Source organism: Cavia porcellus, unplaced genomic scaffold, assembly GCF_034190915.1.
Source record: "Cavia porcellus strain 051 isolate PalLab524CR breed Dunkin Hartley unplaced genomic scaffold, mCavPor4.1 scaffold_17, whole genome shotgun sequence".
NCBI classification, from domain to species: Eukaryota; Metazoa; Chordata; class Mammalia; order Rodentia; family Caviidae; genus Cavia; species Cavia porcellus.
The window spans coordinates 71,815,587-71,830,658 of NW_026947500.1; the positions used below are offsets into that span (position 1 = coordinate 71,815,587).

The following is a 15,072-nucleotide window of genomic DNA, read 5'->3' on the forward strand; positions in this document are numbered from 1 at the left end:
GTGATTGCCCGCAGTGACTAACCCCTCAGCACGGCGGAATGTTCCAGGATAGACAGGAGAGGAAAGGAGTGGGGAACCGCAAACGTGGGGCTGCCGCCCCCGCCCTGCCACCCAGGAAACCCCGGGGCCATCATGGAACCCTGTCTGAGAACCACGGGCTCCACTCCCACTTCGAACTGGAGGAGCAGCCGGCCAGGAGCCCAGAGACACCCAGCATGGCCCAGGCCGAGGTGGGGCCTTGGACTTTGCCCAACCCAACAGTCTTCCCAAGTGTAATTGGGAAGGATTAGAGGAGCCCTGCTGTTGGCTTTTGGGTGAGAGGCCAGGGCCATACAGAAAGGTCACCTGATGCCCGGTGCAGAGGGCCAGACTGGGCCGAGCGCTGGCCGTGGCTCCACTTCCTTCTGCCATCATCGCCGCAAGAAGCAGCTGTCCCTTGTCTTTGCCTCCCAGGTAAGGGCTCTCAGGACAGATTCTCAACCCCCCAGCGCCCTGGTGACTCCAGGCTGGGCCTCTCCCCTCGTGTCCACGCCCCTGCCTTCCCGTCTTCCTGCAGCCTGGCTGCTCCCATGGAGGCTTTGGTCCGTGTGTGTCTCTGGGCATGTCTCGCCTTCACCATGATGTCCCCCCCGAGTGGCACCTTCAGCTAGGTTTGGTGACGCATGCCAGCACTTTGGAGGCTGAGGCAAGGGGATCCCGAGTCTGTGGCCTTCCTGGGAAAATTGGGAAGAGTCTGTCTCTAAAATATGCAGGCAAAAAAGGCCATTTTTCAGTTTTTTAGGAAAAACATTTTGCTGTCCGGGCTGGGTGACATCTCATCCCAGGCTTTGGTTCTCCCGTTCCACCCTCGCCCAAGCCCCTGCCCAGGCCTGGACTGTCTCTGAGGAGCGGCCACCACAGACGCATGTCCACGTGCATGGCAAGTGCATGTGATTTTTTAGGCAGGGTCTCGCTGTGCAGTCCAGATTGGCCTAGTACTCACTGTGACCCTCCTGCCTCAGCTTCCCAAGTGCTGGGATGACTGGCGAGCACCACCACCCCCAGCTGTGTTTTTTATTTTTATTAGCACATATGTTCAGGCTGCCGTGCTTCCATTCCCTGTGGGGAGCTGGACCTGTGCACAGCACATCTTAATTCTTCCTCTGGTCCCCGTCCCTCCCTCACGCCAACGCTCCATCCCCTCCCATCTGAGAGAGCCCTGTCCCCTGCTTCCCATGATCTACTTTTGATTTTGATCCTTTTTAATTCAAGATTCTCATGGAAGAGAAATCATACAGCGTGTAAGCCTGTGCATTGGATTTTTTTACCTAGCATCATGGTTCAGGGTGCCCTCAGTTGCCTACAGACGACTCACCCCGGTATATCTTTAAGGCACGATAATTCTCCATCGTGGGAGATTGCCTCGCTTTACCTGCCCCTCGAATCTTACACCGCTTGCAGACTTAGCTAGCGTGATGTCCCCAATGCGTCTGAGAAGGTACCTAGAATGGGGGACGTCGGGGCCAAATGGAATTTCTAGTTTGGGCTTCCTGAGGACTCTGCACACTGATTTCCAGAGTGCCTACGCCACTTTATATTTACCTACAGAGCAGAGGGGTTCATTTTCTCCTTCACACTCACCAGCATTTGTTGTTTGATTTCCTGATGACAGCCATCATCAGGACGAACCCTCAGTGTTTTTTAATTTGCAACTCTCTAATGCAGAGTGATGGTGGGCACCTCTTCATGTATTTATTGGTCATTTACCTTTCTTGTGTGGCTTGTGTATTCATTTTACTATTTTGTGACTGGGTCTCTTATTTAAGTAGGGGGTCTAATTTTTTAGTTTCTTTGCATCGTGTAGGTTGTCTTTTCTTCAGTCATTTTTTGCTGTGCAGAAGCTTTTAAATTTGAAATGACCCCATTAGCTGGTTCTCAGTCCTGTATTTCCTGTGCAACCAGGGTTCTGCTCAGAAAGTCCTTGTCTACACCTATGATGTCAAAAGATTTACCTGTTTTTCTATTCCAGCAGGATAAGTGCTTCTGTTTTAAAATTTCCTTCTTTGATCCATTTTTATTTTAGTTTAGTACATGGTGAGAGATGACAGGTCTGCACTCAATCTCCTGTCAGTTTTCCCAGCACCACTCATTACAGAGGCTGTCTTGCTTCGGTGGATGTTTTTAGCCCTTTTGTCAAAGATTAAATAGTGAATGTGCCTGTGGTAGTTTCTGTACCCTCTCTTCTGTTTCCTGGCCCTCATGCTGCTTTTTGTGTCAGTACATGCTGGGGTTTTGTTGTGTTTTAACCACACTGTTTTTGTCACCGTAGCTCTGTAACATACTTTCAAGCCTGGAACTGCGATGCGTCCCCGTTTACCCTTGTTACTCAAGATGGCTTTTGTTGTTTCGGGCCTCTCTTATTTCCATATGAACTTTAAGATTGTTTTCCCCAGTTCTGCCAAGAATGCTGTTAGTATTTGATTAGGATTGTGTTAAATCTGTATGTCAGCCTTGAAGTGTGGCCATTTTGATACATTGCTTCTGCCTACCCAGGAGCAAGGGGCATCTTTCTGCTTTCTGTTGTTGTTGCTTGAGCAGGGTCTCGCTGTGTGGTTCAGGCTGAACTTGGCCGCATAACAGTCGTCCTGCCTCAGCCTCCCACATGTTGAGGTTACAGGCGTGAGCCACCCGCCCCGTCACCTTTCCAGTTTAGGTGTGCACTGCAGTTTCCTGTTCCAGAGCGCTGGCGCTGTCACTGTGGTCGTGTCGCACTTCCTTGTTTCAGTGAACTGCTATGTGTTTAATGTTTCTGGGTGCTACTGTGACTGGCATTTTTCCCGACTTTCTGCTCAGCAGGTTCAGTGTACAGGGACATTCTGCATTTTGACATGTTGACTTTGTAACCGGCTACGTTATTCAATGTAGCTATTGCTTTAGGAACCCTTTCAGTGCATTTTGGGGGATTTTCTGTACACAAATCATGTACCCAGCACGTGGTCATGTGACGTCCTGCTTTCCTATGCGTCTCCTTATTTTATTTCTTTCCCTGCATACCGTCCTTGCTCATGTTTGGTACTGTGTTGCACAGAGGTGCTGACGGGGATGTCTTTGTCTTGTTCTTGCTTTTGGAGGGAAAATTTTCACTTTTCCCCTTTAATGTGGCTTTTGTCAGACTGCAGTGAGGTCCTAGAATATGCACTTTCCTCAGTATCGTTATGTGAAAGGGTGAGGGGTTTGTAAAGGCTTTGCCCGTGTCTGTTTGATGTCCTTGCTTCTGTTCCTGTGGTGCGTTTTATCTGCTGACTTGCGTAACTCGAACCATCCTTGCATTCCTGGAATGAAGTCTACGTGGTCCTGATGTTTGATCTTCTTGAAGATTCGTTGGATTCTGTTTGTTGAGAATGTCTGTGTCTCTGTTCATTAAAGAGATTGGTTTATACTTTTCTTTTTAGGTTGGATTCCTGCCTGGTTTGGGAATTGGGGTAATTCTAGCTTCCAGGAAAGTTGGGGAGCACCCCTTCCCTTTCTGGTCCGTCACAGAGCTTAACGAAGTGTCGGCATTAGGTCTTCCCTGAGGTTTGTGTGGAATTCTGCAGGGAGTCTGTCTGGGCGTGGACGTGTCCCAATGGCTGGGGTTTTTATTACTGTTTCAACCCTTACTCTAAATTCCAAGTAATCTCAGACCAGCCTTCTTTGCATCACCTGGAAGCTGTTGGATCCATCTCTCGAGTTCTCTTACTGTCTGAAAGGTACTACTCATTAGCACACACATGACGGGGCAGTGATTTGTATGTCTTGCTGCCAGCTGGCTCAGGTTTTAAGTTGATCATTCCACTAGCTGGAGCTGCCAGCAATACCCACGTGACTATCTGAGAAAACGAGGGCCACTGTGGCCGCAGAAAAAGCCAAAAGCATCCTGACGTTTTGCAAACCCTGCACAAACGAGCCACCACTATTTGTAAGATGTTTTAAAGGAATCCACAAATATAAGTATCTTTTTATTGAGTGAAATGTATTTGGTGACTATTGTTATAAATTTTAAGTGGTATGAATAGCATTCTTTTTTTTCTTTGTCTTTTTGAGACAGGGTCTCTATGCAGTCCAGGCTGGCTTTGAGCTCACTTTGTAGCCCAGGCTCATGGTCTGAAACTCGCCATGATCCTCCTGCCTCAGCCTTCCGAGTAGTGGGATTATAGGCGTGAACCACCATGCCTGGCTTATTTTTTCTTTTGAGACAGGGTCTCACTTTGTAGTGCAGGCTGGCCTTGAATTTGCTATGCAACCCAGGCTGACCTTGAACTCACTTTGATCCTCCTGCCTCAGCCTCCTGAGGCTGGGATTCAGGCGTGTGCCACCCACAGCAATCAATTCTGCTGTGCACTCTCTTGATAGAATTTTTGATGGCTCTCTCTTTTTTTTTTTTATGGGTACTGGGGATCGAACTCACAATCATGCGCTTGCAAGGCAGGTGCTTATTCCGCTGAGCTAAATCCTCAGCTTGATATAATTTTTTTTTGATGATAGAATTTTTGATCTCTCGATTTTCTGTTTGGAGTCTCTTGATGGATGCTAGTTCTCTTCTATGCTGGTCATTCATGTTTTGCATTGTTTTGTTTAGCTCTGTTAGCTTTTAATTAGTGTCTTCTGGTGCCTTGCCAAGATAATTTTATTTGGCCCAGTATCTGTTTACTGATACCTCCTGTGAGCTTGCTAAGTGCCTTATTGATCTGTTATCCCCCTGATATCCTTTCAAACAACCTGGGTGTGTGCCTTTTGGTTTCCTCCCCTTTGACACCTCATGGATCAAACGGAGGCTGGGTTAGGGTTGGGAGCTTTGGAAGGTTGGCTGCAGGCGTGGCTGCCAGCTTTGTTTTCGTTTGCTTGGCATTCGTGCTGAAGCGTGCGAGCTGGTTGCAGGGCACCGCTTTGTTTCCAGTGTGGAGACCGCGTTGGCGCATGTCCGCCTTTCAGTGAGCGCCTCCGGGACATGACTAAGTACCAGCCTCTGCCCGTCCCCAGAGTCAGCCTCCTCCATTGTTTGGGCAAATAACCTTTTCTCTAGGATGGGCCACGGTACCATTAAGGGTCCAAGGCAGGCAGATAGTGCCATCTCAAGAAAACCAACTAATAGCCATTAACAGCTGTGACAGCAGTGAGCAGCTATGACCCCTGGGCTGTGGTGAGAAACCGTGCGCCATTCCTGCATCAAATACAAACTTGTGTTGGCGAACCTTAGGGACAAACAGTGTATCCAAAAACGGCACTGTGAACAGTCAGAGGCATCCACTGTTGATCCACAGTAAAAGTTCACCCAGCACAACTTCCCTCTGCTGACAGAGCAGCAGTCAGCAGCAATGGCATCATTAACGAGGTGCCTGCACATTCATGCGCCTTAACAGTGGTATTAGAAAAAGTTGGGGAGGTGAAAAACCAGAGAATGAGAGAAGCAAAATTTGAAAAAAGTATCAATGGGGAATGCAAAAGAGAAAAAAGTGAGGTGGGGCTGGGGCAGGAGGGTCCCCTAGAGACGGAGGCCGCCAGGACTGCTCAGTGAGACCCTGTCTCCAAAAAACAAAAAGGAAGGCAGGGGAGGGGTAGACCCCAAATCCCACAGAATGCAATGAAGAAAAGATGAAAATAGAAAAATCAGAAAAGACCAAGTCAAAGAAAAACTTCCTGTGCATTTGAAGGAGTGGTTTGTTTCCAAGATCTGTGTCTGGAGCTCAGCCGGTCACAGCCCTGTGTCCGTTCACCCCGGATTGGTCACACCCAAGGCGTTCAGTGCATGACCTTTCTCCCAGTGGTGGGCAGGAAATGGTGTCAGCCTTCCGGTCTCTGCTGGACACTGACCTCAGATAGGAGTGTAAGAGTTGAGGTGGACAGTGTCCACAGCCTCGGGCTCTGGTTGTCCCTCCTCTCCAGGATCAGGGCAGTTGGTTAGTCCTGCCCCCACTGCCCTGGGCTATGGGGAGGGAAATCTAGACCAGCTTGGAGGAGGCAGCTGTCACACCTCACGTGGTGGGGCCTGGCCTCTGGCACTGGTTGCTTGCATCAGTGGGAGGCAGGCCCTACCTTTCTGTGTCTCTAGAACCTTTACAGAAATCATCACATTTTGGGGGGGTTATGCTACCAGTTGATGATTTCATTTATAGCTATAAACTTTGCTCTTAAAAATGCCTCCACTATGTCACGGGAGTTTTTTTCTTTTTCCTTTTCTTTCTTTCTTTTTTTTTTTTTTTTTTTTGGTCTTTGTGAGACAGGGTCTCAGTGTGCAGTTTGGGCTGGTCTTGAGCTCACTTTGTAGCTCAAACTCACAGCGATCCTCCTGCCTCAGCCTCCTGAGAGCTGGGACGACAGGTGTGCACCACCCTGCCCAGCTCTGTCCCATAAGCTTGGTGTTTTACACTTCTATAGTCATTCAATTCTAGAAACTCAATTTCTTCCTTGAATTATTGTTGGTTCCCTGGTTATGAGTAACCTATTGTTTAATCTTCATGTGTTTGCATAGTTTCTGTGGCTTACTCTGTTGATTTCTAGTTTTCTTCTGGTATAATTCAGGATTACTTCAATGCTTTTGCATTTACTTAGGCATGCTTTATGGCACAAACTATGGCCTATTTTGGACAAGGTTTCATGTGATGTTGGGAAAATGTGGATTCTGGGGCTGGGGATTTAGCTCAGTGGCATAACCACCTGCCTTGCAAGCAAGCGGTTGTGAGTTCCATCCCTGGTACTGATAAAAATGAAAAAGACAAAAAAAAAAGAAAAGAAAAGAAAAATGTGAATTCTGTTGTTGGATGGTACAATCTGCAGATACCTGTTGAATCATTTTTAATGCTGTAGTTTAACACTGATAGTCCTTTTCTGATTTTTTTCTGCTTACCTTAGTTGATAGAGTGGGGTACTGAAGTTCCTTTGTATGATTATATTGGTGTCTATCTGCATTTTTTTTGTACTGAGCCTTGGACTCAGGACCTCAAGCTTGTTTGTTTTGAGGCCTTGATTGAATGGAATCATTTTCTGCCCTTTCATTTTCAATCTGTGCTGTTTGTTTTGGATGCATTGTGTCTCCTGTACGAAAGAGACGTGTACATTTGGGTTTAGGATCAAATCCACCCGTCCTTGTCTTTGGATTATGGAGTTGAGAACTCTGACATTGAAAGTGACAGTGCAAGGTGTGTCCTGAATTCTGGCATTGCTTGGTTTTTCCAGTGTTGATTGCTTTAGTTTTTCTTTGGCTCATACTATCCCACTTAGATTTATACTTCCTTGTGACCTCTTTGCGGTAGGTGGCTCCTCTGTCAGTCTGTCTGCCTGTCTAGCATACTCTTGACTATCTTCTGCAATGTTGGTTTAGGGGTTATGAATTTCTTTGCTGTGGAAACTTTGCCATTGATTCTGCAAGCTAATTTTGCAGGCTATGAATGTCTGGTTTAACTATTGTATTCTTTTATGGCTTGAATGAAGGACTTCACTCTAAGCTCTCCAGAGCTTCTCTATTTCTCATGAGAAATCTCCAGTTATTCTGATTACTGGGGACCTGGCCAGGGTCCCCAATCTCCCAAACAAGTGTATGGCAGAGGCTTAAATAAATGAGACAGTGGTGGGATTTTAGGGCTCCAGGTTGATCAAAACCCTCTGCAGAGTTCGAGCCTCTGGGGGCTGAGACGAGGGCTGTCTCTGGGCGGCCCGTATTTATTTAGTTTTTCAAACAGGGAACGAACGGTTAGAGTGGAAAATGCAGGAAACTGAGCAGAACCTGGGCTGGTCCGAGGACTCTGCCAGCTAACAGACTGTGTTAACTTAGGAGAAGGTCTCCATTGGCTTTTCACTCCTGAGCTACAGGATGTATTTAGCTGACTGGAGCTGGACCTGGCAGGCAGGGGAAGCGAACGGTGACTGCGTGGGGCTCGGCCTCTCCCACAGCCAGGGCAGGATTCCAGGGCGCTTGCTTCTCTTCTGCTTTGCCTTCAGTGTCTCTGCTTTCTGGGCTGATGGTCAGCTCTGGTTGGTTTCTGGAGCTCTTCCTTTGCTTCCCAGGAGGCTGCTGCCTTTCAACTTCAGGTCCTGGAGAGACTGTATTTTGCTACCAGCTTTTATGCTGCCCTTTTTTTCCTTGCACCCATTTCCAGGGCACAATTCCTGTGTAAAAGGGGAGACAGAGAGGCAGAGAGGGAGGAAGGAGCAGAGGGAGAAAGAGGGACTGCTGTGCTGCCTTCTCTACCATCCACCTCTGAGAATTTTCAGAAACACTATATGCATTAAACAATAACTCACCAGCACAATTGTGCACGGCTGCAATCCCAGCCCTCGGGAGGCTGAGGCAGGAGGGTCATTGTGAGTCCGAGACCAGCCTGGGCTACACAGTGAGCTCAAGGCCAGCCCGGACTGCAGAGAGAGCCGGTGTCAAAAAGACAAAAACAAAGCAAAGCGCCTCAAAAAACAGTAACTCCCCACTCTGTCTTCCCCTCCAGCTTCTGTCACTTGATTTTTCAATTGATCTGTTTTTTTGTTTTTTTGGTTTTTTCCTTTTTTATCAGTTCTGAGGATCCAACTCATGACCGCACCCTTGCAAGGCAGGCGCTTATGCCACTGAGCTAAATCCCCAGCCCCTTTTGCTTTTTTGATTTAAACTCCATCTTTTTCTGCAGTGCTGGGAGCAGAACACAGGGCCTGCTGTTTGCTAGCCCAGCGCTCACCCTGAGCCACAGCCCAGTCCAGTGCGTGTGAATGGACGGAGGGTCTCTGCGTTCACCTGGCCACAGCGCCCTGAGCTGGGTGTCTGTGTGCGGCTGCTCCTCCTCGCTTTCTTGGCCTTGCCCTCCAGCCCTGGCTAGCGGGTCCAGGCTTCCCTTCCTGGTCTCCGCGAGCAATGCTCTACTGAGCAGGTGGACTGCAGTGGACTGTGTCCACCTTTGTTCCATTGGCCTCGAAGCTGCTCGCTGGTCCCCAGTGTCCATTCCAATGCCCACCTGCCGGTCTCTGCCCAGATTTTCCGGAGAGCCATGCTGTGTCCAGGCTGAGTCTGTGGGCAGCACAGGTGCGGCTTTGAGAAGATGTGGTACCCGGTGCAGGCTGGCCTGGAGCTCCCAGTCCTCGCTCCTCAGCCTCCTCAGTGCTGACCTTACCAATGTGAGTGGCCACTTGTGGCTTTTTGGCCAGGTTTCTCTGGGGCCAGGGTTTGCATGGGATAGTTCCACTTGTGCCGAGTCATGTCATCTTAATCCTCATTCCTAAAGAAGGACAGTGACGCTCCTGATGGCATCCCCAATGCGGTTAACCTGGTCAGTCACCTTCTTCCCAGGCGCGGTCCCTGCCCCTGTAACGCTGTGTCCTCCCCTCTCCCGCAGCTGTCCTGGCCCATGGAGTGGCTCCGGGGTCCCTGGCGGCACTGTCTCTCCGGGCTGCTCTTACAGCTGCTCTTGTCCATCTGCTTCTTCTCTTACCTGAGGGTGACCTGGGACCCTCCCACGGGGTCCCCTACACCCGCGCCCAGCTCGGAAGACGTGGTCCCCACAACTCCCCAGAGGACCCCAGGGCTGGCTTCCACCACGCAGCCCCCCGCACCCCGGGGCCTGCTCATCCTGCTGTGGACCTGGCCATTCGGCCAGCCAGTGGCTCTGTCCCGCTGCTCGGAGATGCGGCCGGGCACAGCCGATTGCCGCATCACCGCCAACCGCAGTGTGTACCCCCAGGCCGATGCGGTCATCGTCCACCACCGGGACATCAGTTTCAAACCCAAGAGGCAGCTGCCACCTTCGCCTCGGCCACCGGGCCAGCGCTGGGTGTGGTTCAGCTTGGAGTCCCCCAGCCACTGCAGGCAGCTGGAGGCCCTGGATGGCTACTTCAACCTCACCATGTCCTACCGCAGGGACTCGGACATCTTCACGCCCTACGGCTGGCTGGAGCCCCGGGACGCCCAGCTCCCCGCCCCGCCCCTCAACCTCACGGCCAAGACCAAGCTGGTGGCCTGGGTTGTGTCCAACTGGAAGGAGAACTCGGCCCGGGTGGGGTACTACAACCAGCTGCGCCTGCACCTCCCGGTGGACGTGTACGGCAGGGGCCACCTGCCCCTGCCCCGCCAGGACATGCAGGAGCGCCTGGCCCGCTACAAGTTCTACCTGGCCTTCGAGAACTCGCAGCACCCCGACTACATCACCGAGAAGCTGTGGAACAATGCTCTGGGGGCGCCCGCCGTGCCCGTGGTCCTGGGCCCCAGCCGCACAGACTACGAGCGCGTCCTGCCGCCTGACGCCTTCATCCACGTGGACGACTTCCCGAGCCCCCGAGCCCTGGCACAGCACCTGCTGGCCCTGGACCAGGACGATGCCCAATACCTGCGCCACTTCCGCTGGCGGGACATGCTGCAGGTGGGCATCGGAAACTGGACCCTGGCTTTCTGCAAGGCCTGCTGGCGGTTGCAGGAGGGGCCCAGGTACCAGACAGTGGCCAGCATTGCAGCCTGGTTCAAGTGAATCGACCGGCTGGCCTGGCCTCCCCAGTGGAGCTCCCCTCTTGGGATTCACCTTATGAGTGGTGCAATTTGAGGGGGCCTTAAAACTTAAGGAGGGGTATTTTAGTTTTCTGTTTGTTTCTTTTTGTCTTATTGAGCCAGGGCCTCCCCAAGCAGTTAAGGCTGTCCATGAGCTCACTTTGTAGCCCAGGCTGGTGCAGAATTCTCAGCAATCCTCCTGCCTCAGCCTCCTGAGTCCTGGGATTACAGGCTTGTGCTACCACGTCTGGCTTCTTTTTTTGTACCTGGGATTCAACTCACAACCCCGGGCTTGGCAGGTAGGCACTTGTTCTCCTGAGCCAAGTCCCCAGACCCTCTTTAAGGGGGTTTTAACTGTGTGGTGTCACCTATCTGGAGTCCCATCTGCCTTGGTCCCACTAGCAGGAGGAAATCTCCTGCGAGGCTCTCACTTGCTGTGATCACCCTGAGGGGATCTCAGCTGTCTGGTTTCTCAATTCCTGGGTCCAGCCTGCAGGAGCCTCCCCTGCTGGGGACCCTGGCTGTGGTGGCCAGGCAGCCGGGGACCTCACCCATCAGACCCACCAGTGACAGCTGCTCTGGCCGTTTTTTCCCCGATGGTGTTTCCTGCCCGTGGGCCCCGCAGACAGGCCCTGCTGTCCTTATTTCCCCAGTGGCTGTGACGGAAGGAAAAGGCTGTGTGTCCTTCTTGTTCTAGAATAACAGCTCTGACCACGGCGTGCTTTGGGCCATAACCAGGGTCACGTGGTGACATCCAGAGATAGCTGTGATTTTCACATATGGGGGAAAAGGGAAGGATGTCATCTAGTACAGTGCTGATTGCTGTTTGTGGCCTCATAAGAACCAGGCCACACAGCAGGTGTGAGGGGTGGCAGAGCAGTGGGGGAGGCTTCCTCTGTATTTCCAGCCTCTCCCCACCACTCACCACCACCTGAGCTCTGCCACCTGTCAGACCAGAGAGCACTGGATTCTCCCAGCAGCACAAAGCCCACTGCGACCTGCACACATGCAGGACTGACACTGAGTGACTTACAAGAATCTGGCTGATGACCTGAGGTGGAGCTGAGGCGGTGATGCTAGCCATGGGGAGGTGCTGCAAATGCAGATTCACATTAGCAGAGGTTGGACTGCCCAGAGACCACAAATCAACTGTTCCCACACTCATGTGCAAACCCTCTCAGGGAGCGGCAAGTGACATCCAGCTGCCACTGGTGGCAGGCTTCACAGTGCCAACTGAGTTGATGTAACTTAGTGGTGTAGCTTTATCTGGTGGCAGGCTTTAAGTCAGAGTCTGACAATGGTTTAGCCTGGATGCAGCCCTCTGAGGGCACTGACCTTCTCATCTGCATTTCTTTCTTGGACTGAGTTCTCGTCCCAGTCCCAGTTTCTGTGAGGTTACAGGCCAATCCCAGCCAAAATAACTTACAGGCAAATGTCACTGGAAGGCTTCTTTAAAAATAGGCAAGGACCCAAAGACGAGCCAACAAAAGACTCTTCAGAGTGCCAATGAAAGGAAGGTGCAATTAAAACAAATTAGGGACAGGGCTGGAGATTTAGTTCAGGGGCATAAGTGCCTGCCTTGCAAGGGTGTGGTCGTGAGTTTGTTCCCTGGTACCGAGAAATAGAAACAGACAAAAAAAATTAAAAAGAAAAGAAAGTAGCAAGAGCCCCCCCCCATCGTACTGGCTCACGGCAGGAAGAGATGTACGTGTGCCACGTGGCCTTGTAGAGTGAGTATAACCAGTTATCCAGCAAAGCCAGGACACCTTCCAGACTGCTCTGCCACCTGGGAGCCAAAGACCTGATTTACAAGAAAACCCTTCAGAGTTTTTCACAAGGAGAAAACAAAGCACCGATGGCCTTATGGTCGGCCACCATTTCATCCAGCGGGTCTGCCTATGGACCAGCGTCCTTCTCGGTGCCCAGCCATGTGGGTAAAGCTACAGAGCCCTTTAGATCCAAAAGTGCCCACCCTGCTGCTGCCAAGCCTTCTCTTGTAGAATCATAAGAGCGGCTCCAGGTCAACAGGTGCCAGGTGTCCCACTGAGCCAGCAGCATAACCCGGGTATGGCCGAGGGGCACTGAGTCGGCAGTGTCGGTGTTCGGGTCTCTGTGGTAGCCGGGGCTGCTGAGTCTGTGGTGCCAGCCACAAGGTTCCTTTCCGAGTGCTGCCGTATCAGAAGGGCAGGCAGGAAGATCACGTGTACTTCAGGTGCTACCCAGCACCACAGCGGTCAGCTCACCTTTTGGAAGGCCCCCTGCCCAGCAGGAGAGCTACAGCGGCCCGCTGGTGTCAGCACAGGCTGGTCAGGAGTCGATGCAGGCCAGGAGGCTGTTCCGGTGTCACTTTTCAGGGCAGACAGGGGGCAGAGATGTGAGTGTTCATACTGTGTCATCCCCAGCAAAAGGCGGGTGGCTGAACACTGTCTCTCAAACACAACAGTGTTTGGCAGGACCTGATTTAAATGATTGTTAGTGATGACATGTCAACTTCACTTCATAAGCACTGCTAAGCAGATCAGAAGGCCCTGGGTGTGTCTCCTGGCAAACTGGGGTGACACACACCCAGTCGTGGCTGGAACCAAGCCACAGGCTCCCAGCTCGGCCAGCACGGAAAAGGAAAGGATGCTTTGCTCTTTCTTGGAGAGGCCAGGGTCTTCAGCATTTCCTGTGTGCTTTGGCCTGCAGTGTTTTTCAGGCTTCCCGTGCAGACTCCAACATTGAGACCCGCACCCGGGACTCTACCGGGAGCTCTGGGACCTTTGGCCTTGTGGTGCTGCCGTATCTTCCGAGGCTCCAGAGTTCAGATGGCCATTCTGGATTCATCCATTTCTGTGCACCATCCTGTGTTTGATCCTGTAAGCTGCTTAATAAATCCCTGTGTTCAAGGCTCTCACTGGTCAATATTTGATTTTGTTTCCTGTTTTTCCTGTTTGTATTCAGTTTTGTCAGACCGGATCTCAGTATGTAGTTCAGGCTGCCTGGAACTCACTATGTAGCCAAATTTGGGCTCAAACTCACAGCGATCCTCCTGCCTCAGCCTCCAGAGTGCTGGGATGATAGGTGTGCCCCATCCGGCCCAGCTCGCTGGTCTGTGGACAATGAATTTTAGAATTATTTTCATAAATATGACAACGCAGTAATAGTAGAAACCGTCTTCTAGGTGAAACGCACTTGGTCATCATGAAACTGATCACAACCCACTGAGGATTCTTTTGCTCAGTTCACATGGAAATTACAAATCGGCAACATGCAGCTCCACTAGGGGACATCGGATAATGCTGGATGTCAGCAGCTGATCCTGCTGGCTGCTGGTCGATGTGGCTTCCAGCTGTTGCTGGCTCTCACTGGCTTGTGCTGGACATGCTAGGCCAACTCTGCCTGGTGCCGGCCCTGTTGCTGACCTCTGTCGTCTGCAGGTCTCTGGGGCTCTAAGGGCTAACCCCGCTTAGCTTGGCTTATTCTTTCTCTTGAGGCCACTGCTCCGTCCACACCGCAGGATAAGAATCCTGAGTAGATTCACAGGACTCTCCGAGCACTCGCGCCTGAGAAATTATCCAGAGCGGGGCCCCAGAGCAAGCCCGCTTTAACAGAAGCCTTGCCTCAGTAGAGGAGACCCTGCATGGCAAGCGACCACCTAGACTGACTCTGGAGTGCCTGCATGCGTGCATGCGGGCCAGTGTTGCTTATATAGCAGCTGCAGGCCGGTGATTGGTCCGAGCCCAGGGCTGTGATTGGTGCAGGGCTCCAGGGCGGCCCCAGCGGGGGTGGGCTCTCGAGTGAGGGGGCGGGGCTGAAGCCAGGGAACCTTCTGGAAGGGCAGCTGTGGGGGCTCGGGGTTGCTCTCAGTGGGCCCAGATCCTTCCCCCTGGCTCGGCCCGCCACGGCGCCCCTCCCTTCTTCCAAAGGCGTCTTGTGGAGAGGAGCGGACGCCCCCTGACGGTAATGGTGCCGTGCCCCGCGCGCTCCCCTGGGTTGGGAGGCGGCAGGATCGGGTCCGGGTCCGGCCTGCCGCCTCCTGCTCCGGGCGCGTCTGCTGTATTACTCGGGGCCCCGTGGCCGGGGCCGGTCAGGGCGCCCGCGGCGGGGTGGGGCGCAGCTCCGGAGCCCCTCGGAAGGGGTGCAGGCCGGCTGCTCCCCGCCAGCCCTGAGCGCCGGAGGGCTGCACCGCGGCCTCGGCTGCTGCCCTATTTCGTGCTTGGAGGCCCCAGAACGTCTCGGGCTGTTGCTGGCCTGGGCTCTGGCCACTGGCGTAAAGATTAATCTGCCCCGAAGCCATGCTGGCCCTCGCCGCAAACCGCGCAGGCCCGCGCCGGCCCCGCAGTTGCTTTCTTGCTCACCCCGTCATTGTGTCTCTGTGCGCCTGAGTCGCCCTGTGTAATTCAGCCTGGCCCTGGGCTCTCTGTGGCCGAGTCTGACTTCAAGTTTGCAGCCACCCTCCTGCCTCAGCCTCCCGCGCGAGTGCCCGGACTGCAGGAGGGCGCCACCCTAAGGCGCCTGGCTTTCTCAACGGATGTTATGCCAATTTATTAATATTGGTGATTGCCCGCAGTGACTAACCCCTCAGCACGGCGGAATGTTCCAGGATAGACAGGAGAGGA

At 52.4% G+C, this 15,072-nt stretch overlaps 1 protein-coding gene across 1 annotated transcript; it reads left to right on the forward strand.

The window, feature by feature from the left end:
• The first annotated feature begins 301 nt into the window (after window positions 1-301).
• LOC134471054 (3-galactosyl-N-acetylglucosaminide 4-alpha-L-fucosyltransferase FUT3-like) lies at window positions 302-13,362 on the forward strand. The gene is made up of 2 exons (XM_063228776.1): window positions 302-453; window positions 9,330-13,362. The coding sequence occupies exons 1-2, from the start codon at window positions 349-351 to the stop codon at window positions 10,452-10,454; spliced, it is 1,230 nt and encodes a 409-aa protein (XP_063084846.1). The 5' UTR covers window positions 302-348; the 3' UTR covers window positions 10,455-13,362.
• Window positions 13,363-15,072: the final 1,710 nt, after the last annotated feature.

Coding starts and splice junctions, on each gene's coding strand:
- LOC134471054 (XM_063228776.1), top strand. CDS start 349: ATGCCCGGTGCAGAGGGCCAGACTGGGCCGAGCGCTGGCCGTGGCTCC. Junction 454..9,329: donor CCCTTGTCTTTGCCTCCCAG/GTAAGGGCTCTC, acceptor CCTCTCCCGCAG/CTGTCCTGGCCCATGGAGTG.